Source organism: Babylonia areolata, chromosome 24 (assembly GCF_041734735.1).
Source record: "Babylonia areolata isolate BAREFJ2019XMU chromosome 24, ASM4173473v1, whole genome shotgun sequence".
NCBI lineage: Eukaryota > Metazoa > Mollusca > Gastropoda > Neogastropoda > Buccinidae > Babylonia > Babylonia areolata.
In genome coordinates this window covers 5,898,012-5,924,570 of record NC_134899.1, presented here as the reverse complement: position 1 = coordinate 5,924,570, position 26,559 = coordinate 5,898,012, and the positions used below count along the sequence as shown (strand labels likewise).

Below are 26,559 nucleotides of genomic sequence, written 5' to 3'. Positions count from 1 at the left end.
CCCTCCCCATACCACTCCCTTTGTAACTAACTGACTAACATCAGGGCAGTAAGCACACACACACACACACACACACACACACAGTGACTAACAGTAGCGTTCCTGTAGATGGTGTTTCCCTTGCCCTCTAATGTAGCGTTTTAACTCTTCCTGTTGTCATTGTTGCTCTGCCCATCTTGTGTTGTGCACACCCACACCTGTGTCCTGCCCCTGGCAGTGCTCAATACATGGCCTGCACCCATGTTAGAGGAAAGCAAAACAATGACAGTGAAAGCATTTCCTGAAATGGTGGGGGTGGGTTTCAGCACCTGGCAACACCCATGTGGAAAGTCATTTGTCTGTCTCCCATTTCATTTGTCTGTCTCCCATTTCACACACACACACACACACACACACACACACACACACACCTATGGAAGGTCATTTTTCAATTTTTTCATTCTTTTCTTTTCTTTCTTGCATTATATATTTGAATGTGAGGGAAAATGTGATTCAGATTCACACAGGGCTTTGCTGGCAATCTTTTTTTTTTTTTTCTGCATTGTGTTTTATAAAATGGATCAAGAAGTCTTAGCATGACTGAGTGTGTCCATCTTTATCACCTTTTTCTCTGAGGGATGGGTGGTGAAAATGTTGAATTTTTTAGGGACATAGAAATTAGCAATCTTTGATGGACGAATTCTTATTCACTTTGCTCTTCAAACTTTACTATGAGAAGAAATGAGTTGATTTTCTTCTTTTATCTGATTCGAATCAGATTGGTTCGCTGTGGAATTTTATATATTATGCAAAAAGATGTTGGCAGTAAAATCACCAGAAAATGATGATGTTAGTATGGCTTGATTTTTGTCTTTAACTCATGCAGCCCTGACCAGACAGTATCAGCTATAACTTCAATGCTGTCTGTTCAGTCATGTCAGTCTGTTATATGGTGTTATCATATCACCTAGTCATGTCAGTCTAGCAATTTATCTGTATCAACGTCACCCAGTCAGTATGTTCTAACCCTCCACGGTGATGTATATGTGTTATCCACTTTGTCAGTTGTGTGAACAGGCTTACCTTACCTGGCAGTATTGTTTATTAGGTGGAGACAATGATATTTGGGAAAAATAAGATAAGTATGGAAAAACACATATCAGTGTGACAACATCTTTTCATCACAGTTGATTGTTGGTATCTATCTTTTATTATATCTGTCTGTCTGTATTATTTATCAGCAATCAACAATGCACAAAGCAATGTTTTGTATGCTGCTTCCAGTTAGTGCTCAGGGCTCAGTGAGTTTTTGCTCAGTATCTAATCAGTTAGTACTTGGGGCAAAATGAGTTTGTGCTTATGGTTTAATTGATTAGTTCATTTGCTCAGTGCAAGAACAGTATGTGTTTTGGGATTAGTGGGGTAAACTGTACATTGCAAGTCTACTTTGTTCCAAGGGCTTAATGAGTTAAACTGCTCATTGCAAGTCTAGTTTGTGCCAAGGGCTTAGTGGGTTAAACTGCTCATTGCAAATCTAGTTTGTGCCAAGGGCTTAGTGGGTTAAACTGCTCATTGCAAATCTAGTTTGTGCCAAGGGCTTAGTGGGTTAAACAATTCATTGCAAGTCTAGTTTGTGCCAAGGGCTTAGTGGGTTAAACAGTTCATTGCAAGTCTAGTTTGTACCAAGGGTTTAATGAGTTAAACTGCTTGTTGCAAGTCATTTAGGGCTGAGGGCTTAATTGATTAAACTGCTTGTTGCTAACCCTCTTAGTGCTCATAGCTGAATGAGTTAAATTGCTCAGTGCAGGCAGCCCTTGTTGGGGGCTGCTGAATTTGCTACCCTTGATTTGCAGCTTACAGTGTGTGCAGTCATAAACTGCAGCTGGATTAATATCTTACTTACTTAACACACAAGAGTTAGAAAACATTTTGATAAGATTTGCATGTTGGAATGCATATCTTGTACTCTTGATTTTTGTTGGTATGATATATATCTTTTCAGACAAAGTGCAGTTGTAATTATGTTCTTTGTGTTAATTTTGATGGGAATGAATCATGATAGATGGTATGGTATAACACAAGAAAACTATTTTCAGTTGGTTGCAATCTCACTAACACAAGCAAGACTAAGAACTGTATATGTGTGTGTGTGTGTGTGTGTGTGTGTGTGTGTGTGTGTGTTATTTGTCTCTAGATATATCTGTAAGTCTCTTTCTGTCTATTGATTGATCTATTTGTCTACTGATCTGTCTCTACCAGCATATCTATTGACTGCTTTAAATGTCTATTTCTGATTGTATCTGCCTTTTGCTGTCTGTATGTCTCCCTGTCCATCAGTTCATAGACATAGTGATTTGACTCTTTAAAGCTATCTGTCTCTGTCTAATTTGTTTCTGTCACTGTCTCTGTCAATTTACACATCAAGTAATAGATTGTTGGTCAGGCATTTATTTATTTACCATGCAGTGGTGCACACATGTATGACCACACACACACACACACACATTTACACAGACACATCACATCACATACACGCACACACACATTCATGCACACGCACTCATGCATGCACATACACATGCATGTGCATACATTATTTTCATCCCAGTTTGTATTGTCAAATAGTGCTGAGTTTTACTAACAACACGCACATGTGTGCACACACTCATGCACACACACAGAGACACAGGCATAGACTCACGCAGACGCATACACACTCACACTCACAGACACACACAGTCACACACACACACACACATCATATCATATCATATAATCAGAAACATTATCAGTTGTGCGTCCCTCCCACTTGACCTTGGGCGGCTGAGTGGAACTGCATTACTTTTGATCAACAGAATCAACTGCAGCACTGACAGATACACAAAAAGTAGTCACTGCACTTGAAACAGATGGCACACTGACCTCATTTCACCAAGGAGTAGTAGTGAAGGGGTTAAGGTGTTGCATTCTCCTTGACGCAGTCCTTCCACTGTCTCTGTCTCTTCATGTTGTAGCTGTACATATTCAGTGTTTTTGTGAGCAGCAGAATACAAGTAATTGAGTGGCTGACATTAAACTGTTTCTGTCTCTACGTTTGTCTGCTTGCTTGCTTGCTAGTCTCTTGAGCTAGCTGGCTGTCTTTGTCAAACTTCTCGTTTTTCTTTTACTCTACAGTACACAGCCACTTGCATTTGAAATGAAGACAAACAGTTTGGAATCTTACATGGGTCACCAGATTGTAAGCATCCACCTTGCTTTACACATACAGATTGTTTTGAACAGATTAACTGATTCAACTCAAAGATCTAAGATCGAATTGTCATTGATGCTTTCGATTCCTGTTCTGGAGACAAAACATTTGCTTTTGTTAAAAATCATACGTATATGTGTGAAAGACCTAGTCATGAACCGTATGTCCAATGCTTGACATTGTTCAGCTTGAGGCTGAAGAGTTAACGATAGCCAGTTGATCCATTCAGTGTCGGTGCTGCCCTGCATAGTGGCGTGGTGATGGGCAGAGCTGTGACCGGCGTTGGTTGTCTTGCTGTCTGTCAGAACGAGGACTACTTCTCCCAGCTGGTGGACCGCCGCCAGTCCCTGAACCTGGAGGACTCCCCCACCCCCAGTCAGCGCCGCAACTTTGGCTCCGTGCCCGACCTCAAGCTGATTGGCTCGCCCAGCCTGACGGAGATCACCATATCCCCTGACGACGACAGCCCCACCAACAAGGGGGACTTCTCCGACGATGAGGTCAGTAGGCAATCAGCCTTTTTTTTTCAAGGTAATGAGCATTGTAATGGATAAGCAGATACAGCAGGGTTTGTCTAAAATCACAGTATGTTGATAGATGTTAAACTGAAGAACACACAGACAGGCTTCATGTTAGTGCAAAGTAAGAATGATAATAATGATAGTATTTATTTAGCGCTGAATCTTGTGCAGAGGCAAATCAAAGTGCTTTCACACCAAGCGATTTTTCAAGTGGAAAATATTTGTGAGCAATAATGTTCAGACATGAGCTAAAAGAAGTCAGTACAGTTGTATGAATTGTAAAGGGAGTGAGTAAATAATCACCCACATAGAATATAGGAACGATGAATGTCTGTAGTGAGAAAGAATGGACATATAAACTCAAGAGTCAAACATCGTTCTGTTGAGTCTACCTTTATTTTGCTGCACATGTTGTCATGTCCATTACTGAGGTGATAAAGTTCTCCTTAGCTTATCCAGGCAATGGTTTATTTGTGACCATGTTTTTTTAATTGTTGTTGTTGTGGACTATTTGTTCCGTTTTCTTTTTCTTCTTCTTTTTTTTTTTTTTGTGGACACGTGAACTGTTACAGGTATTTTGGAAGTGTCAGATTTTTGTTGCCAGTAGGAGTCAAATTGTCTTGGTATCCTGAAAGAGTGTCTAATTTTTAAATGGAAAAATTTCAAGAAGGAAAAAAAAAAGCTTCAGTATGAGAAGATTTGATGTGACATGATTCAAATCAGAATGTTTTTTCTTACATAAGTGTATTATCTGCAGCTTGATGACACTCTTTGTTGTGCAGGTGTAATGTGTGTGTCTTTTCTCAGTCAGAGTGTTGTGTGTTGTGTGTTCTCCTCACAGTCACAGTACTGAAAGTTGTGTTTTGTGTTCTCACAGTCACAGTACTGAAAGTTGTGTTTTGTGTTCTCACAGTCACAGTACTGAAAGTTGTGTATTGTGTGTTCTCACAGTCACAGTACTGAAAGTTGTGTATTGTGTGTTTTGTGTTCTCCTAGTCACAGTACTGAAAGTTGTGTATTGTGTGTTTTGTGTTCTCCTAGTCACAGTACTGAAAGTTGTGTATTGTGTGTTCTCACAGTCACAGTACTGAAAGTTGTGTATTGTGTGTTTTGTGTTCTCCTAGTCACAGTACTGAAAGTTGTGTATTGTGTGTTTTGTGTTCTCCTAGTCACAGTACTGAAAGTTGTGTTTTGTGTTCTCACAGTCACAGTACTGAAAGTTGTGTATTGTGTGTTTTGTGTTCTCACAGTCACAGTACTGAAAGTTGTGTATTGTGTGTTTTGTGTTCTCCTAGTCACAGTACTGAAAGTTGTGTATTGTGTGTTCTCCTAGTCACAGTACTGAAAGTTGTGTATTGTGTGTTTTGTGTTCTCCTAGTCACAGTACTGAAAGTTGTGTATTGTGTGTTTTGTGTTCTCACTGTCATGGTACTGAAAGTTGTGTATTGTGTTTTGTGTTCTCACAGTCACAGTACTGAAAGTTGTGTATTGTGTGTTGTGTGTTCTCACAGTCACAGTACTGAAAGTTGTGTGTTTTGTGTTCTCCTAGTCACAGTACTGAAAGTTGTGTATTGTGTGTTTTGTGTTCTCCTAGTCACAGTACTGAAAGTTGTGTATTGTGTGTTTTGTGTTCTCACAGTCACAGTACTGAAAGTTGTGTATTGTGTTTTGTGTTCTCACAGTCACAGTACTGAAAGTTGTGTATTGTGTTTTGTGTTCTCACAGTCACAGTACTGAAAGTTGTGTATTGTGTGTTTTGTGTTCTCACAGTCACAGTACTGAAAGTTGTGTGTTTTGTGTTCTCACAGTCACAGTACTGAAAGTTGTGTATTGTGTTTTGTGTTCTCACAGTCGCAGTACTGAAAGTTGTGTGTTTTGTGTTCTCACAGTCACAGTACTGAAAGTTGTGTATTGTGTGTTTTGTGTTCTCCTAGTCACAGTACTGAAAGTTGTGTATTGTGTTTTGTGTTCTCACAGTCACAGTACTGAAAGTTGTGTATTGTGTTTTGTGTTCTCACAGTCACAGTACTGAAAGTTGTGTATTGTGTGTTTTGTGTTCTCACAGTCACAGTACTGAAAGTTGTGTATTGTGTTTTGTGTTCTCACAGTCACAGTACTGAAAGTTGTGTTTTGTGTTCTCACAGTCACAGTACTGAAAGTTGTGTATTGTGTGTTGTGTGTTCTCACAGTCACAGTACTGAAAGTTGTGTATTGTGTGTTCTTCCAGTTGCAGTACTGTAAGTTGTGTGCTGTGTGTTGTCCCAGTCGCAATACTGTGTAATGTGTGTTGTGTATTGTCCCAGTCACAGTACTGTGTAATGTGTGTTGTGTGTTGTCCCAGTCACAGTACTGTGTAATGTGTGCTGTGTGTTGTCCCAGTCATAGTACTGTGTAATGTGTGCTGTGTGTTGTCCCAGTCATAGTACTGTGTAATGTGTGCTGTGTGTTGCCCCAGTCATAGTACTGTGTAATGTGTGCTGTGTGTTGTCCCAGTCATAGTACTGTGTAATGTGTGCTGTGTGTTGCCCCAGTCATAGTACTGTGTAATGTGTGTTGTGTGTTGTCCCAGTCATAGTACTGTGTAATGTGTGTTGTGTGTTGTCCCAGTCACAGTACTGTGTAATGTGTGTTGTGTGTTGTCCCAGTCATAGTACTGTGTAATGTGTGCTGTGTGTTGTCCCAGTCATAGTACTGTGTAATGTGTGTTGTGTGTTGTCCCAGTCATAGTACTGTGTAATGTGTGCTGTGTGTTGTCCCAGTCGCAATACTGTGTAATGTGTGGTGTGTGTTCTCCCAGTCGCAATACTGTGTGATGTGTGCTGTGTGTTGTCCCAGTCACAATACTGTGTGATGTGTGCTGTGTGTTGTCCCAGTCACAATACTGTGTGCTGTGTGTTGTCCCAGTCGCAGTACTGTGTAATGTGTGCTGTGTGTTGTCCCAGTCGCAATACTGTGTAATGTGTGCTATGTGTTGTCCCAGTCGCAGTACTGTGTGATGTGTGCTGTGTGTTGTCCCAGTCGCAATACTGTGTGATGTGTACTGTGTGTTTTCCCAGTCGCAATACTGTGTGATGTGTGCTGTGTGTTGTCCCAGTCATAGTACTGTGTAATGTGTGCTGTGTGTTGTCCCAGTCATAGTACTGTGTAATGTGTGCTGTGTGTTGTCCCAGTCATAGTACTGTGTAATGTGTGCTGTGTGTTGTCCCAGTCACAGTACTGTGTAATGTGTGCTGTGTGTTGTCACAGTACTGTGTAATGTGTGCTGTGTGTTGCCCCAGTCATAGTACTGTGTGATGTGTGCTGTGTGTTGTCCCAGTCATAGTACTGTGTAATGTGTGCTGTGTGTTGTCCCAGTCACAATACTGTGTGATGTGTGCTGTGTGTTGTCCCAGTCGCAATACTGTGTGATGTGTGCTGTGTGTTGTCCCAGTCGCAGTACTGTGTAATGTGTGCTGTGTGTTGTCCCAGTCACAATACTGTGTGATGTGTGCTGTGTGTTGTCCCAGTCGCAATACTGTGTGATGTGTGCTGTGTGTTGTCCCAGTCGCAGTACTGTGTAATGTGTGCTGTGTGTTGTCCCAGTCGCAATACTGTGTGATGTGTGCTGTGTGTTGTCCCAGTCGCAATACTGTGTGATGTGTGGTGTGTGTTCTCCCAGTTGCAATACTGTGTGATGTGTGCTGTGTGTTGTCCCAGTCACAGTGCTGTGTAATGTGTGTTGTGTTGTCCCAGTCACAGTGCTGTGTAATTTGTGTGTTGTGTTGTCACAGTGCTGTGTAATGTGTGCTGTGTGTTGTCCCAGTCGCAGAGCTCAGTGGACGACAGTCAGGAGGTCCCTGACGACCTGGCGGCCTCCAGCTCCATTGTGGTTCAGAATCCCAGTCTGGAACGACGACGCTCCAGCCCCCTCACCGCCTCCACGTACGTGTTGGGTGTTTCTCCCTGTTCTCTTCTCATAGTGTTGGCTGTTATGTGTGTGTTGGAGTGCATCTACACTTGTTCCCAGACACTGTTCTGTGGACGTCAAGAGATTGCTGTTTGTGTGAGGAGCAGGTCTGTGGATCTTGTTCCATAAACAGTTTGATTTTGTTATGATTTAGTGACAGCTGATAGTAACACATGAACTTTAATGTAGTGACTGCTGATAACAACACATGAAATTTAATGTAGTGACAGCCAACAATGACACATGAGCTTTAATGTAGTGACTGCCATTAACAACACATGAACTTTAATGTAGTGACAGCTGATAATGACACATGAACTTTAATGTAGTGACTGCCATTAACAACACATGAACTTTAATGTAGTGACTGCCATTAACAACACATGAACTTTAATGTAGTGACTGCTGATAACAACACATGAACTTTAATGTAGTGACTGCCGCTAATAACACATGGACTTTAATGTAGTGACTGCTGATAACAACACATGGACTTTAATGTAGTAACTGCCGCTAATAACACATGGACTTTAATGTAGTGACTGCCGTTAATAACACATGAATTTTAATGTAGTGACTGCCGATAATAACTCATGAACTTTAATGTAGTGACTGCCGCTAATAACACTTGAACTCTTATGTAGTGATTGCTGATGATAGCACATGAACTCTGATGTAGTGACTGCCGATAATAACACACGAACTTTAAAGTAGTGACTGCCGATAATAACACACGAACTTTAAAGTAGTGACTGCCGATAATAACACACGAACTTTAAAGTAGTGACTGCCGATAACACACGAACTTTAAAGTAGTGACTGCCGATAATAACACATGAACTTTAAAGTAGTGACTGCCGATAATAACACACGAACTTTGTTAGTGCTGACACACTTGAATACTTGGATAGTTTTGTTTTGTAATTTTCAGTTGAAAAAAAAAAGAACTTGGTCATTGATCACTGAGTAATGATAGCTTGTTGCCCTCAGCTTTGTTGACACACTTACATAGTTACTGGGTTTGTGAGCACAAATTAGAAAAAACAGACAATGGTTTTGTTTGTTCCTTTCGATCGTGTATATACTGTAAGTTTATTTCTTTTTGCTTGTACATGTTATGTAAATGCTAAAAACTTATCCAGAAAAAAAAGTTTTTGGTGTCATGTGCTCTACCATGTCATACTGATGCAATATAGGCAGATCAATCAGTGTAGGTAAGTGTATTTGGTAATAATGATAGTAAAAATAATTATGATAATAATAATAATGATAATAAGAATAATAATGATGATGATAATGATAATTATGATATTATTGTAATTGTATGGCACAAAACTCCCCATGTAATAGGCTGTAAGTGCTAAATGGAGAGTACAAGACAAACTCCCCTCAGCGTGTTCGGTCCTGGGAAGGCTTCATTCCATGTTTCCTGGTGAATTTGTGAATGCGTGTGTGTGTGTGTGTGTGTGTGTGTGTGGCGTGCAGTCACAGCCTGTACTCGAACCCCAGCGAGCCGGACAACAGCGAGCTGAACAGCAGCATGACGGGGGCGGGGCTGCTGGGCCAGGCGTGGGCGCTGAGCCTGTGTCTGCAGGGGGACGAGGTGGAGGAGGTGTGGAAGGCCCACGTGGCCAAGGTCATGGCCGAGGCCTCCGTGCAGCACGCCATCCGCACTTGTCAGCTCTTCCCTCGCCTCTACAGGGTGAGGTGCCCCTGGATGGTCATCGTCATCATGGTGATAGTGATGATGATGATGATGATTGTTATAAGAATAGTAATGATATTTATGATAATGGTGATCACGATGATGATAAGAAAAATAATGGTATTGATGATGATGATGATGATGATAAGAATAATAACGCTATTTATGATAATGATGATAATAATAATGATGTTGATAATGATAATGCTGATAAGAAGAAGAACGAGAAGAATGATATTAATAATGATAGTTTTATTTATGTAGCACATTTCCACGTAAACATGCTTAATTGCATTGTTCAGTGTAGAAACTAAAATGTAAGAGAGTGAGACACAGAGACAGAATGTGTATGTGTGTGTGTGTGTGTGTGTTTCAGGAGTTCCGCAAACGGCTGACAGTGATGACCAAGGAAGCCTCTTATTACCTGTCCAAAACAGACAGCCTGAAAACCATCGCCTCTCACTTCCATATCCTTCCTCTGCACTGCAGAACCTGCATTGTTTCTCTGTTTTCTGACTCTGGCTTTTGTTGTTTGGTGCCTGAGATTCAGTGTGTGTGTGTGTGTGTGTGTGTACAGAAGTTAGTGTGCATATGTGCATGTGTGGCTCAGTGCTGCAGCCTTGGGGGTAGTTGGCCTTTGGGAACCATCCCAACGCTGACTGTCCTAAAACCCTCTTGGCCGAGAGAGTGGGGATGTAACTTGGGCAAGACACTGTCCACTATAATCAAATTCTAGCCCCAGATAGTCAGGACAGCAGATGCCTCCTCTGCTGTTCTTGTGGTCATCGTTGACACGACTGATTATCAAACATACATGTGCATGTGTGTGTCACTGTGTGTGCGGATGTTTGTGTGCATCTGTGTCTGTGCATGAGTGTGTATGTGTGTGTGTGAGTGTGTGTTATATTTGATGTTTGTGATCATTCTCTTTTGCTGCTTATGTGTCAGATCTAGTTCATGTATGGTGTGTATTCTTCTTGATTTTTTTTTTTTTTTTTTTTTTTTTTTGGTGGGGGGGGGGGGGGGGGGGTGAAGAGATTGACCATTGCAAAGGCTTTGCTCAGACATCGGGCTGTTTGTTGTCCTTAACTGTTTGCACTGCAGGTGTTGGACCTGATCCACAAACAGATGGAGTGTCCCTTCATCTACCTGGAGGCAGACATTGTGAGTGGCTGTGGTCTTCTGTCTGTCGCACTATTCATGATCTTCGTTTCTTCCTCCTTGCTCATTACAGTCTCTATGTTTATGACAAAAATACATGTCTTGTCTTGTCCTGACCTGTCTTGCCTTGTCTTGACGCAGTCATCAGCAAGAGGAAACTGAAGGTGTAAAATGACGTGAAGCACTGGTCAGTAAATAGCAGGTGTAATGTCCTTTTAGAGATCTTTTTCAGAGACCCTCACTGAGCTACCATGTGATGAAAAAGTCATTGTGGGCATCATATGCTGTTACACTGGTGCAAGCAGTAAGGGGTAGCTTTGCTCAGTTTTTAAATTAAACATTTTTGACTCACTTGTGTAAACAAAGTGAGTCTATGTTTTAACCCTGGTGTTCGGTTGTCTGTGTGTGTGTGTGTGTCCGTGTGTCTGTGTGTCCATGGTAAACTTTAACATTGACATTTTCTCTGCAAATACTTTGTCAGTTGACACCAAATTTGGCATAAAAATAGGAAAAATTCAGTTCTTTCCAGTCATCTTGTTTAAAACAATATTGCACCTCTGGGATGGGCACAAAAAAAATAATTTTTTGTATTCTCTAGACTTGGTACTTTGACCTCTTATTCTGACACAACAAGAGGAGTCATTATTATCATTTTTTGTTCAAACAGGAACTTCTTTTGCTAAGCATGGAATTTTTATTTATTTTGCAAACATTTTGGTGCAGATAGTAAAAAAGGGAAATTACTCTGTAATTAATGCTAAGGGACTTAATTTATCACAAGTGAGTCTTCAAGGCCTTGCCTCTCTTGTTTTTTCATTTTAAGACATGCATAACATATATATATATATATATATATATATTATGTGTGTTTATGTGTGTGCAGCTGACAGGGGGCAAAGTACTAGAGCGACACAGGTTCTGTGTGCTGGAGATCCAGGAGTGTGTGGAGACCTACAGCATGCGCAAAGACCAGGCCGAACAGGTCGGTGCTGTCATGACACTCTGCTCTCAACACCCATACACCTGTCCCCTAACTCACACCCCTTTGTGTGTGTGTGTTTGTGTGAGTGTGTGTGTGTGTGTGTGTGTGATGTATGTGTGTGTGTGAGTGTGCAGAACAAGTGACTGCATACATGTGTAAAGCCAATCAGAGGAAGATAAAAAAATATCTCTGGAATGAATTTGCAAGACTGAATGTTGGACACTCTCTCATTTGTTGTGTTCAGTGAATGATTTACAAAGAGAAAAAAGTTTTCAGATTGTACTTAATCAGATCTGTTTTATTTCAAATCTTTTGTTATGTTGAGTAATTAATCCTTTTTTTCAGACTTTATTCTATTCAGTATAAAATTATTAAAACAAAAAATAAAATGTGATGTAAAAGAGGCAGATGGAATCATAGACATTTTAGCTCAAAGCATAATTCTACGGACAGATATTTCAGAGATAAGTCTCACTTGACAAAGTATCCAAGAAGTTCATCGTTTCATATGTTTGCCCATTCAAAAAATGCAGGATTCACCTAGATAGTTTTTTTTTAAATTGTGTGTGTGTTTGCAGGTTTCTTTTTTGGTTTTTTGGGTTGTTTTTTTTCAGATGTGACAGTTTTGTGTTTAAAATGGTAGGACTTTTTTTTTTCTTTTCCTTTTGTTGTTGTTGAACAGTCCTAATATAGCCTTGTGCACATCAGCAACAATGTGAAATGTCAAACAGTGTGTTGGTGTTGCAGAGTCTGGAGTTGCTCAAGTCCACCATCAAGCAGCAGTCACTGGGAGACGGGGGCACCATGCCTCTGCTGGCTGATGACCAGGTATCTGCCAGTGTGTCCAGTGTTTGTGTCTCCCTGTGTGTGTGTGTCCTGTGTTCATGTGTCCCTGTGTGTGTGTGTGTCCAGTGTTCGTGTCTCCTGGTGTGTGTGTGTTTCCAGTGTTCATGTGTCCCTCTGTGTGTGTCCTGTGTTCATGTCTCCCTGTGTGTGTGTGTGTGTGTGTCCAGTGTTCATGTCTCCCTGTGTGTGTGTGTGTGTGTCCAGTGTTCATGTCTCCCTGTGTGTGTGTGTCCTGTGTTCGTGTCTCCCTGTGTGTGTGTGTCCAGTGTTCATGTCTCCCTGTGTGTGTGTGTGTGTGTGTGTCCAGTGTTCATGTCTCCCTGTGTGTGTGTGTGTCCAGTGTTCATGTCTCCCTGTGTGTGTCCTGTGTTCATGTCTCCCTGTGTGTGTGTGTCCTGTGTTCATGTCTCCCTGTGTGTGTGTGTGTGTGTGTGTGTCCAGTGTTCATGTCTCCCTGTGTGTGTGTGTGTGTCCAGTGTTCATGTCTCCCTGTGTGTGTGTGTGTGTCCAGTGTTCATGTCTCCCTGTGTGTGTGTGTGTGTCCAGTGTTCATGTCTCCCTGTGTGTGTCCTGTGTTCATGTCTCCCTGTGTGTGTCCAGTGTTCATGTCTCCCTGTGTGTGTGTGTCCAGTGTTCATGTCTCCCTGTGTGTGTGTGTGTGTGTCCAGTGTTCATGTCTCCCTGTGTGTGTGTGTGTGTGTCCAGTGTTCATGTCTCCCTGTGTGTGTGTGTGTCCAGTGTTCGTGTCTCCCTGTGTGTGTGTGTCCAGTGTTCATGTCTCCCTGTGTGTGTGTGTCCAGTGTTCATGTCTCCCTGTGTGTGTGTGTGTCCAGTGTTCATGTCTCCCTGTGTGTGTGTGTGTCCAGTGTTCATGTCTCCCTGTGTGTGTGTGTGTCCAGTGTTCGTGTCTCCCTGTGTGTGTGTGTGTGTGTGTCCAGTGTTCATGTCTCCCTCTGTGTGTGTGTCCAGTGTTCATGTCTCCCTGTGTGTGTGTGTGTGTGTGTCCAGTGTTCATGTCTCCCTGTGTGTGTGTGTGTGTCCAGTGTTCATGTCTCCCTGTGTGTGTGTGTGTCCAGTGTTCGTGTCTCCCTCTGTGTGTGTGTCCAGTGTTCGTGTCTCCCTCTGTGTGTGTGTCCAGTGTTCGTGTCTCCCTCTGTGTGTGTGTCCAGTGTTCATATCTCCCTGTGTGTGTCCAGTGTTCATGTCTCTGTTTGTGTCCAGTGTTCACATCTCCCTGTGTGTGTCCAGTGTTCATATCTGTCTGTGTCCAGTGTTCATATCTCTCTGTGTGTCCAGTGTTCATGTCTCCCTGTGTGTGTCCAGTGTTCATATCTCTCTGTGTCCAGTGTTCATATCTCTCTGTGTGTCCAGTGTTCATGTCTCCTTGTGTGTGTCCAGTGTTCATATCTGTTGTGTGTGATATTGACATGTTCTTATGCCTTGATCAGTGGGTTTTTCTCACAAGAGTGATTGCTTATTACTGTGAATAATACAATACAAAAATTAGGGTTTCATGTTTGATTTCATGTCAAGAAATTAACAGAATGACTTTCGCAGTACTGACATGAACACTTCTTCTACTTCTTTGAATGTGGGCTGCAACTCCCATGTTCAGTCATATGTGCAAGTGAGTTTTTACATGTATGACCATTTTCACACCACTATTTTGGTAGCCATACTCCATTTTGGAGGGCATGAAAGCTTACTATCGTACAGAACACATAAAAAAAATTGAGAGCTTTGTGTATAATCTCATATTTGGAGTGTGATAGAAATTCCTTCAGCAGTGCGGACATGACAGGCCTGTTAAACTCTGTGTACTGCTGTGTGCTGTCTGCCAGAAACTGGACGTGTGTCGACGACTCTACAAGTTGATCTTCCAGCTGGTGTTGCTGTTCGAGTCCTACCTCAAGCTGCTGGAAGTCTTCCAAACAGTGACCTCCTTTGCTCAGGTAGTGTTCTGCTTAGGCAGTGTGGGTGTCAGTCAGTCAGTACATCTGTCTTGATTTTCTTTGAAAAATTACTCATCGGTCAATACACAGCATGTGGGAGTAGTAGTATATTAGTAATTATTACTTTTGTAGAGCAGAGCAGCTGTGGTGACTTGTGGTAGATGTTGGAGTATTATGTCGCAGACAGTTATATCTGTCTTTTCTGATTGGCTATTTTTTTGCTTTGTATGCATATTTTATATAATTTTGTTAATTATGTATAAAAGTGTTGTTGGTAAGGTTATGTTTTTTCAATCCTTTGTTGAACAGTTGACGGAATGATGAATGTCAGAGGCATGATGTAGGTTTATGTGCATGAATATGACTGTGCTTGTTCCTGATTTTCTCCCCCCCCCCCCCCAACCCCCCTCCATTGTTTTTGCTTTGTTTGTTTGTTTGTTTTCCTTCAGGTTCTATTGGATTGGTGGTTACAGTTTTTCAGCCTAGATATGACCCAGCTTGGTCAGCTGGGTTTTAAGCAAGCAGGAAAGTACTCCACAGTGGTGTGTGGGTGCAGGACATGATGCAAGAAGTTTGTGTCAGTATCAGTATCAGTATCTTTAGCTCAAGGAGGCGTCACTGCGTTCGGTCAAATCCATATACGCTACACCACATCTGTCAGGTCAGGTCTCTACCTGCCACAGGTACCATGTAACCCTGTGCTACCTGTCACATGTGGGCAGATGGAGCTCGACAGCCTGGGAAGGCAGTCCATCTAAGACAAGGAAAAGTCTGAAGTAAAACCCATGAAGTGCTAAGGAATGCAGGACAGTCTCGACATGCATTGACCCTGGGTCCATGGCCATGTCCCGACTTTCAGTAGCCGCGCCCCCGTGCCTCCGAGGAAGGTTTTTGAGCCAGAGGCTAGGACAAGGACAGTCTGATATAAAACCTACGACCTGAGGACCTCACTGTCACCGTCCCAGCTTGCTAGGCTATGGCAGATGAACCACGGGTGTAAAGGGTGGGGCCAGTACTGCGCACACTGCACTCCACCTAAAAATTCCATTGCGCAGGCTTGAAGGACATGTCCACGTCCGCGCCACCAACTATTCCAAGTCCTGCAGCGATGGGAAAGGGGCGAAAACGGCAGATGGAAGATGTCACTGGAAGCCGCAGTTCCAATCCTGCATGCAGGCGGTTCAGGATATTGGTCGCCTGATTGTTGACCCGGAGGTGACAGCATCACTCGGCAGCACCCTGAACGACCAAGCAGCCTTTTCTAGGGACAGCACTGCTTGCTCCACACGGAGAGGGGCCTAGAAAAGGTGGTCCAAACAAATGCTCATCTCCATACCCCCCAGTTGGCTAGCCGCGGTCAACGGGCATCTCTAAACGCGGTCGAACAACAATAGAGAAGAAAAGGCCGGCACCTGCCTCACAATTAGGTGCAAAAGGACTAAAGGTAGCATGCTGGAACATCCGAACCATGCGTGACTCTGCAGACAGCAACCACCCAGAAAGGCGTTCCGCTCTAGTCGCACACGAACTTCAGAGACTGAACATTGACATTGCTGCCGTCAGCGAAGTCCGCTTTGCAGGGGAAGGCAGCCTCCAGGAACACGGCGCTGGGTACACCCTCTACTGGTCAGGCAAGCCAGAGACCGAGAGACGCCTTTATGGCGTAGGCTTTATGGTCAGGAGCACCATTGCCTCCAAGCTTGAAAACCTGCCAACAGGACACTCAGACCGAATTATGTCCATGCGCCTCCCACTACGGAACAAACAGCATGCCACTCTGTTCAGCGTGTACGCTCCAACCCTCCAAGCGGACCCCACAGAAAAGGTCAAGTTTTACACTGATCTGCGCAACCTCGTTCAGAACACCCCTGCTGATGACAAGGTCATCATCCTTGGCGACTTCAATGCCAGAGTTGGCCAAGATTCAGAAGCCTGGAAAGGAGTCCTTGGTAATTGCAACGACAATGGGCGCCTTCTTCTCGAGTTCTGTGCAGAACAGCAATTTACCATCACCAACACCATTTTCCAGCAGAAGGACAGCCTGAAGACAACGTGGATGCATCCTCGGTCCAAACATTGGCACCTCATTGATTACATCCTGATGCGCCAGAGAGACGTACGAGACGTCCTACACACCCGAGTGATGCCCAGCGCGGAGTGTCATACTGACCACCGCCTCGTCCGCAGCAAGCTCAGGCTCCACTTCAAGCCCAAACCAAAGAAAGGAGGAGCTCCTAGGAAGAAATTCCAGGTCGGCAACTTTCAGTCAGCTGAAGTGAAAGCTGAATTCCAGGCGAAGCTTCAGGACAAACTTGAAGACCCCATTGCCTCCAAGACCCCAGTTGCCCCACAGACCCCTCTCCAGAAGCACTATGGGCACAGCTGAAATCAGCCATCCTGCAGTCCTCTGAAGAAGTCCTAGGGTTCTCGTCGAAAAAGAACAAGGACTGGTTTGACGAAAACAACCAGGAGATCCAAGAATTGCTGGCGAAGAAGAGATCAGCCCACCAGGCTCACCTTGCACAACCGTCTTGTCCGGTGAAGAAAGCAACCTTCCGGCTCATATGCAGCAACCTCCAGCGCAAGCTTCGTGAGATTCAAAATGGGTGGTGGACCAACCTGGCAGAGAGGGCTCAGCTTTGTGCAGACACTGGTGACTACCGGGGCTTATACGAAGCCTTGAAGGCGGTATACGGTCCCTCATACCAGGTCCAGAGTCCTTTGCGCAGCGCAGACAGCCAGGCGCTCTTCACAGACAAGACGTCGATCCTGAACAGGTGGTCGGAACATTTCCAGGCCCTCTTCAGCGCCAACCGCACGGTTCAAGACTCGGCAATTCTCCGCATCCCACAACAGCCAGTGAAATTACAACTGGACGAGCTACCAACCCTAGAAGAGACTGTCAAGGCCATTGAACAGCTGAAATGTGGCAAGGCAGCAGGGGTTGACGGAATTCCGCCGGAGGCGTGGAAGAATGGAGGCTCAGCACTACACTCCAAACTCCACAACCTCTTTGTCTGCTGCTGGGAGCAAGGCAAACTACCACAGGACCTCCGTGACGCAGTCATCATCACCCTGTATAAAAACAAGGGAGAAAAGTCGGACTGCTCCAACTACAGGGGGATAACTCTGCTCTCCATCGCAGGCAAGATCCTCGCCAGAGTCCTCCTAAATCGGCTGGTGCCTACTGTCGCCGAAGAACATCTCCCAGAGAGTCAGTGTGGCTTTAGAGCCAACAGAGGCACCACTGACATGGTCTTCGTTCTCAGACAGCTACAAGAAAAATGTCGGGAACAGAACAAAGGACTGTATGCGACATTCGTCGATCTCACGAAAGCTTTCGACACCGTGAGCAGAAAAGGTCTGTGGGAGATCATGAAACGTCTAGGATGCCCCCCTAAATTCCTCAGCATGGTCATCCAACTACATGAGGAACAGCGTGGACAGGTCAGACACAGCAACGACCTTTCGGAGCCCTTCCCAATTGGAAATGGAGTGAAACAAGGTTGTGTCCTCGCGCCGACCCTCTTCACGATCTTCTTCAGCATGATGCTCCAACAGGCCACTGAAGATCTTGGCGACGACGACGGTATCTTCATCAGATACCGCACTGATGGCAGCCTATTCAACCTGAGGCGGCTACAGGCCCACACCAAGACACTGGAGCAACTCATCAGAGAGCTTCTGTTTGCCGACGATGCTGCCCTCGTCGCCCATACAGAAGCGGCCCTGCAGCGTATAACGTCCTGCTTCGCAGAGGCTGCGCAGCTCTTCGGCCTAGAAGTCAGTCTGAAAAAGACGGAAGTTCTCCACCAGCCTGCCCCACGGGAAGAATTCCACGCTCCTCACATCAACATCGGTGAGACAGAGCTGAAGTCGGTCCACCAGTTCAGCTACCTAGGCTGCACCATCTCGTCTGACGCCAAGATCGACAAGGAGATCGACAACAGACTTGCAAAGGCAAACAGCGCATTCGGCAGGCTGTACAAGAGAGTATGGAACAACAAACACCTGAAGAAAGACACAAAGATCAGCGTGTACAGAGCTGTTGTACTGCCCACCCTGTTGTATGGCTCCGAAACCTGGGTCACCTACCGGCACCACATACGACTGCTTGATCGCTTTCACCAGCGCTGCCTTCGCACCATCCTCAGCATCCACTGGAGTGACTACATCACAAATGTCGAAGTCCTGGAGCAGGCAAAGACTATCAGCATCGAGGCAGTGCTGCTAAAGACCCAGCTACGTTGGGCAGGGCACGTGTCCAGGATGGAGGACCACCGCCTGCCCAAGATCGCGCTGTATGGCGAACTGTCCACTGGCCACCGTGACAGAGGAGCACCCAAGAAGAGATACAAAGACTCCTTGAAGAAAGCTCTCGGTGCCTGTCACATTGACCATCGCCAGTGGTCCGCAGTAGCCGCTGATCGAGAGACCTGGCGACGCACCATCCACCAAGCTGTCTCCTCCTTCGAAAACAACCGCAGGGCCAGCCTTGAGGACAAACGCAGAAGGAGGAAGAACCACGACGCTGCAGCCGCGAACCCAGACCAGACTTTCCCTTGCAACCGCTGCGGCCGACTCTGCTTTTCCCGCATTGGCCTTGTCAGCCATGAGCGTGCCTGCATCAGACGTGGACAACGCCCTTCCTAGATCTTCGTCAGCGAAGCCAGGCCATGATGATGACACCACATCTGCCAAGCAGATGCCTGACCAGCAGCGTAACCCAATGCGCTTAGTCAGGCCTTGAAAAATAAATAAATAAAAAATAAAATAAAATAAAATAAATAGATAAATAAATAGTATTAAAAAAAAAAAAAAAAAAAAAGATAAATACATAAAAATACTACTACTACTAATAATAATATTTATAAGGCGCAAAATCTTGATGAAGTCAACTCTAAGCACACACACACACACACACACACACACACACACACACACACACACACACACACACAAATCACACACACACACACACACACACACACACACACACACACACACAAAAATCAATCAAACCCAGACTCAATCCACCTCCCGGTAGCAGAGGAAGCCCAGGCAATACCAGCAGTTGTGCAGGTCGTTGAGGAACCAGGAGTAGGTCTGGATCCGGGTCTGGACCCGCTGCGTGGCATTGTGGGCCTGTGTGAACATGGAGTAGGTGACCTGCTGGTCCGTGTTGCTCAGCTCTTGCTTCAGCAGCGCCGCCGTGCACACCTGGTACTCCTGCACGAAGCGCAGTTTGTGTCAGCCTGATGTTGTAGTGACGGTGATTACAGGTGACAGACATGTCATCTTCTCTCAAGGCCTGGCTAAGCATGTTGGGTTATGCTGCTGGCCAGGCATCTGCTTAGCAGATGTTGTGTGGCATGTATGTATTTGTCTGAACGAAGAGACTCCTCCTTGAGAAACTGAACTGAACGTACATACCAAGACAGGTGAAAATAGTATCAGCCTGACATTGTAGTGACAGTGATTGCAGGTGACGGACATAGGACAGGTGAAGGTATTATGATGGTGATTGCAGGTGACGGACATACCAGTACAGGTGTAATCAATATCTGATGTTGTAGTGACAGTGGTTGCAGGTTACAGACAAACCAGGACAGGTGTAGTTAATATCTGTCTGACATTGTAGTGATGGTGGCTGCAGGTGACGGACATATCAGGGCAGGTGATGTCATAAACAGCCTGACCTAGTGCCGGTGATAGGAGGTGGCAGACATATCAGGGCATGTGACAGCAGTATGATGGTGATTGCAGGTAACAGACATGTCAGGGCAGGTGATGGCAGTATGACTGTGATTGCAGGTGACAGACATGTCGGGGCAGGTGACAGCAGTATGATGGTGATTGCAGGTGACAGACTTGTCAGGGCAGGTGAAAGCAGTATGATGGTGATTGCAGGTGACAGATATGTCGGGGCAGGTGACAGCAGTATGACGGTGATTGCAGGTGACAGACATGTCAGGGCAGGTGATGGCAGTATGACGGTGATTGCAGGTGACAGACATGTCAGGGCAGGTGATGGCAGTATGACGGTGATTGCAGGTGACAGACATGTCGGGGCAGGTGACAGCAGCGCGGCAGGAGCTGTGCCAGGCCATGGCAGAGCTGGAGTCAGGCCAGGCGTCGCCCTTCAACGTGGACAGCAGCAAGGCGGTCAGCAAGGAGGAGGCGGTGGCCAGCCTGACGGAGTACCTCCACTCCCAGCAGCAGCTCAAGGCCATCCAGATCCTCCGCTCCTTCAGGTCAGGGCTTGCTCCACTCCCTGTGCAGCTGTCGCATGGAGCAGTGAAACGTTCGCATACCATCCACTGTGAAATGATTATGATAATTATCATCATCATCATCATAATCATAATAGTAATGTATTCAAAGTTGTTGGGTTTTTTCTGTATTATTTTTTATTTGTAGTATCATATAAAATGTTGCTTAAATGTGAGGCCAGATGTGCTGTAAGTGTTCAGCTATGAGCAGTTTAGCTTAACATGTTTTAGGCATTACACAGTTCCTGACCTTTACTTGGACTTATTTCCATTTGGTAATTTCAAGATAGTGAAAATGAAATAGTAAACTGAACTGACAGAGCTTTCCATCTTGGGTGTAGTTGGGGAAAGTGATTAAGTTACGAACTTGTTGGACATGCTTTTAATTTACATTTTGTAACAATCAGGTTCATATGCTTTTTGCAGTGTGAATAGTTCTGTTATGTTCAATGTCTGCAGGTCGATGTGGCAAAACGACATCTTCGGCATGACGGCGGAAGACGACGTCGTCACTTTGCTCAACATCTACAGCAGTAGCATGGCTGAGAAAAAGCAGGGTGAGATTCTTTTACATTTATGCTTGTGTTGGATGACTCATCAGTCCTCATCCATCGTCCTGGAACAGTCTTCACTCCAGCTGCACATGTATGCACAATCCCAAATTCAGGATGATGCAGAGATACAATTTGCTGTGTATTTTTGAAGAGGTTTTGAATTGTGCATGTGTGTTTGTGTGACAAAAGGGAGATAGCGTGTGTGTGTTTTTCCTGTATGTTCATGTCACAGATGTGTTCATGTGTGTCACATTGATCCCTCTGTGTGGTTTCAGGCCTGTTCGCGCTGACCCGTGCGGACATTGACCTGGGCTACCTCTACGCCCAGATGATGGACATCAACAATCACATCAGTCATGCCAGTGCCGCCGCCACCGCTTCAGCCGCCGCTAGCGCCACCAAGGAATGCGGTGGAGGGGATGAGGGGGCAGAGGGTGGAGGGAACAAGGGGGGAGGGGGAGGCAGTGGGGGGAGCCCCGGGCCCAGTCGTGGTGGTCAGCTGGTCATCAAGACGTCAGACTCCAGTGTGCTGTAGTTGTGAACCAGCAGCTGTCTTGTAGGAACTCTAGTACTGTCATTCAGCTCTTTCTTCCTTTCTGATTTTTTTCTTTTGTAAATTGAAAAGACTGGAAAGTAAAAGGAATGTAATAAAAAATTTTTTTTAAAACAACGAAAAATCCATCTACACACAGTAAAAGCCAACAGAAAAGAAAAGGAGAGTGAGAAAGACAGACACACAGAAACCTTCCACCCTCATCACAACAAACAAGTGTTCAGTACCTCACGTCAAGGTTTTTGTAGACCTTAGTTCATTGCAGGATGGCTGCCTTCGAATCACAGTACCTGGAAAACACTGTTCACTTCACAGTGCGTCACAAGACTGAACATTTCTCAGAAACCTTGTTGACTGTGTAAATTATTGTATCTTTATCTTGAAGGAGTGTGAGACCATAGTATTTGCTTTTACGTCATATTCCTAAATCTCCACATGTATTTTGCACATGACTAACAGTTGTCTTTAGTGGTTTGTTTCCGTTTGTATTCATCTGTTTTGCTACATGTTTCTGAGTTTGTTGATTTTTTTTTTTTTTTTTTTTTTTTTTTTGTTTTTTTGACAAACTTGACAAAGGGAATATTGTGTTGTCAGTCAGTTCTAAGATTTTATTTTAGGAATGTTTTTTGTTGTTGTTGTTGTTTTCTTTTTTGCTTGACAGTTCTTGAACAAACTTAATGTGTGATCATACAAACGTATTTAAAAAAAATCTTTTTGTTAGTTGGCCTGATGCTGTGGTCATTATCACCACCATATATACGAAACAGATGATAGCTGTAACAAAATGTCAGGTCTTCCCTCACTGGAATTGGGTTTGGAAGACACAGTGTTTGATGTGTTTTTATTTCACAGTGTTTGAGTTCATGGCAATAGTTGCTACATAATGCTTGTGTCCCACTCCACTCCACAGTTTTGAGGAAAGTGACGCCTCACAGAGGACAGACTTGCTGTGCACTTCGACTAGGACATATACTGTGATGTTGGTTAGAAGCTTTGTGTACCTACAGTCCATCACTGTCTTCTCCTGGTCTGAACCTTCAGTGGTTGTTTTCCACACATTTTCATTGGCCTATTAAACTATTTGTGATGCAGTTTCAAAATTAATGGGTATTAAAATTATTTTTGTGAGAGGATTGAAGATTTATCTAGTTATATATATTTTTTCTCCCACCGACAACATTTAGGAATTGAATCAGATATTTTACAGGTGGATGAATGGAAGTGGTATTTACTTTGTAATGATGTTCTAATGCTCAGTTCTGAAAACAGCATTGCATAATTGTTAATATCTTCTCATCATCATAATTTGTGTTTTTAATCACATTTTTTGAGAACTTGTACAGTTAAGTAATGTTATGCATTTTGTGCTCTTTCTCTCACTGTCTGCAACTGCACATGTGTTGGTATGAGCGTGTGCTTGTGTATGTATGTGTTCATGCACATCTTTGTTTGTGTAACATCTAAGTGCTAGATATTGGGGTATAGCAGGGTGTTACAAATTGTAGAAATATACAGTGTTGACTTGCAGTGTTTCATTGTTACACCTTATCATCAGTCATGTTTATCTCCAAATAAACCACTATCTCATTCTTCTGACTGGATAGTAAGTTGTGGCTCAGTTCATTACACATGACAGAAATTTTGTTTACAGTTGTAACAGTTGAACATTAAAAAAAATTTGTGTTGGTTTACTGCTATTTGATACGCTTGCTACATATAGCTTGTTTACTTTGATAATCTGGTCATTCCTAAATGTTTAGCATTTTTTGCTGTGCTTTTACTATATTTGTAGAATAATTCAAGTTTGTATTTGACATATTTTGCCTTTTTCTGTTTCTCCGAATCTCCAAAGAAAGTTTGCTTAAAACCGGTCTTCCACACTTGCTTAAAGAATTAACAAGTAAATAAAATTGCAAGTAATTAGAGATATTGCATCACAATCATTTTTGATTTGAAAATATAAACTGCAAGAGCTGCCATAATATGAAATGAGCATGTTACCTTGTAGAATGTGTAAATATCTGTTCTCATCAGCCAAGCATTGCACCATAGTGTAAATATTCACTGCACTGCTAGCTGCTAGTCTGGGTCTGACAAGAGTCATGAGGCTGACTGTTGTGTAAGATGGCTGTTGATGTGTTCAGCTGTGTGCATGCCAGCTGTGGTACGGTCTGTTGGTCAGTTCGACAACTGTCCACTTGCATGGTGTGACCTCTTTCCTGCTGGTCTCTTCACGGAGTCTCTATTTCTGCCCTCCACTCATTTTCCTCACTGTAAGGAAGAACTGTTTTGTGGGGGAGTGCAGAGGGTGAAAAGTAACTGATTTGTTGAATTTTAATTCTACTCGGCATGAATAGACAGCGGACGTTTTCATTAACATGCAGTGTGTTTTGAGACCAGATAAAATCTGTTTGCCATCATTTCTTTTCCTTGCTGCACAGTTCATGCTGAGAGTTTCTTGGGTCCATTTTGTGTTGTCTTTGGTGTCCACTTGAGTACACAGAACTGCTTGTAAAATCTTTTGAGTATGTTACATGGTTTTTGTTGCTGTAGGTACCATGACTCTAAATACTCCAGTGCACAAACAAGAACAACAAAACAAAGAACAATAGATGGAAAAGGACAGAAATGACAGCTGTTCTGGCCATGGAGACTTATAGAGAAGGCCATGACAAGCATTCCATTCCTCCAGTGCCATCCCCTCTTGATATCTTCAGATCTAAGTGAGTGGCATTTATCCAGGGCATAGATCATTCATCTTTCCTCAACAACGTACGCTGCCTTTTCATTTTACAGGTGATCTGGGGAAGCTAGGGATTGCAAACTTCTCAGAAAATCCTGGCATTATACTTCTGTTATTACTGAGTAGGGTAATACATTCTGAAAGGTATTTGTCAACATTTTTCCCCCCTCTTCCTCTGTGTGTGTTGGCTGCAACTCACATGTTGGCTTTTGTTTTTTTAGTGGCTTGTTATGTGTATGACTGTCTTTATTATGTAGGCAGCCATACTCCAGTTTAGGAATTACTGCATGTTGGGTATGTTTGTCTTTCTGTTACTCGGATAACTATAGCATGGATGATGGGATCTCCAGCATGTGTATTTGATCTTGCACACCCAGCACAGGAGTTCAACACCAGCAGATGTAATGTGCACATTTCACCTGGAAGCTTGGAGGAAAAGAAAGAAAAAAACACAGAAACACACACACACACGCGCGCACGCGCACACACACACACACACACACACACACACACACACACACACCTCAGAATGGAATTCCTGTACACAAACCATAGGGTCATCACTGGTCACTGTATTATTATGACCGTGATAATGTGGTGTGTGGTAGACTACTACTTGAGGACATACTATCAGCTGTGACAGTAAAACTATCATCAGTCCTTCCCATGACCAGTCACCTTGACTCTTAGCCATTTTGAATAGCCCAGTGTTTGCTTCTCTTTTTTTTTTTTTCTTTTTTTTAACATTTCCAGGGTTTTTCTGTCATGCTCCAAGGTAAAATTTCAGCTTTAAAAAAAAAGAAGAAGAAAGTTTTTTAATGGAATTACTCTTGATATTCACCCCAGGCGAGAAAATCAATACATCCTTTTCTACATGTAAGTTTTGTTAATGTATTGCCATGAATGATGTGATTTGGTTTTTCCTGTTTTGTTGGGCATGAATGGGATACAAATTTATTGTCCATGTGGTTTACACACATACATGGAAAAAATATGTACTATATTTTTCAGGTTATTATCTGCCATATTTCATTGCTGCATTATCGCAGCAGCTTAAACAGAGTTATACTTGCCTTTAAATGCTATAACTTAAAAAAAAACAAACGCCAGCCAGAGTTATACTCGTCTTTAAATGCCACAACATTTCTTTAGAAAGCCAGCAATTGCAGAAACAGTCAACAGATGTGATTTCAGCTCACAACCCACAGACTATGATGTCTGCTGCTCATCAGGTGCTGGTTCTATCAGTGTCATGTGAGATCCAGGTTTGTTCAACACTGGCAGTAAGTGAATGCAGTACCAATAGAATTATTGCGATGAAATTACAGACTGCACTGAAACGCGATCCTGTGTTATTTTCATCAAGTTATTTGTATATAAACTGTATAAAGTAGGAGTGTTCTTTTGTTGTTTAAGGGGCATGGGGGACAGTTTTCTTGGTTTTCTTTTGGTGGAGCTTGAATGAGGGGAGAGCAGTCTGTTATTTTGAAGGTCATGCATGTCATCATAGTACATTATTTATCTAAACAAACTTTATTCTGTTGACTGCGCAGAATTTTGATGATGAAAAGATCATAATTTGAAGCACTGTAGCTGTACAAAGAGACAGTGCATACAGTATTACAATGATTCCAGATAGTGTGTGTACATAGACTGACTTGAGGTATTGTGTATACATGTGTTTGTGTGTGTACTGATGCGTGGTCTCATTGGTAAAGCTGGAGAGGATAGTGGATCATTGATTGTGCTAAGTTCTTCCCCGGTAATGTAAATCTCTTTGCTGCTTCAGAGTGCTTCTTCCATTATGCTTTGTCCTGTGAACATTTGTGCAATAAACTAGCAGGCATTTTCACTTCTTGTGTTTTCTGAGAGAAAGTGTGTGTGTTAGAGAGAGAGAATTATCATATAAACTAAACAACTGCTTTCTGTTTGTGATGAAGTCAGGACTTCACATCTATGACATGAGTGCCACTTCTCATTCCAGCAAGAGAGAGAGATCATTATTATAAATAAAACATCTGCATCAAAGAAATATGTCAACAAAATAAAAGTGCACTTCACCATTAAAATGGAACATGAAAAACACATTTATTGT

At 43.4% G+C, this 26,559-nt stretch overlaps 1 protein-coding gene across 6 annotated transcripts in view; it reads left to right on the top strand.

The window, feature by feature from the left end:
* Window positions 1–26,316, top strand: part of LOC143299059 (protein furry-like) — a 119,819-nt gene extending 93,503 nt beyond the window's left edge. For all 6 annotated transcript variants that reach the window (XM_076612159.1, XM_076612158.1, XM_076612157.1 and 3 more), the window contains 11 exons: window positions 3,535–3,729; window positions 7,553–7,671; window positions 9,182–9,398; window positions 9,778–9,868; window positions 10,501–10,565; window positions 11,446–11,544; window positions 12,292–12,372; window positions 14,232–14,342; window positions 20,397–20,596; window positions 21,074–21,171; window positions 21,444–26,316. In XM_076612159.1, the coding sequence (XP_076468274.1) occupies window positions 3,535–3,729; window positions 7,553–7,671; window positions 9,182–9,398; window positions 9,778–9,868; window positions 10,501–10,565; window positions 11,446–11,544; window positions 12,292–12,372; window positions 14,232–14,342; window positions 20,397–20,596; window positions 21,074–21,171; window positions 21,444–21,703 (1,536 nt within the window). In that variant the 3' untranslated portion in view covers window positions 21,704–26,316. The remainder of the gene's footprint in view (window positions 1–3,534; window positions 3,730–7,552; window positions 7,672–9,181; window positions 9,399–9,777; window positions 9,869–10,500; window positions 10,566–11,445; window positions 11,545–12,291; window positions 12,373–14,231; window positions 14,343–20,396; window positions 20,597–21,073; window positions 21,172–21,443) is intronic.
* Window positions 26,317–26,559: the final 243 nt, after the last annotated feature.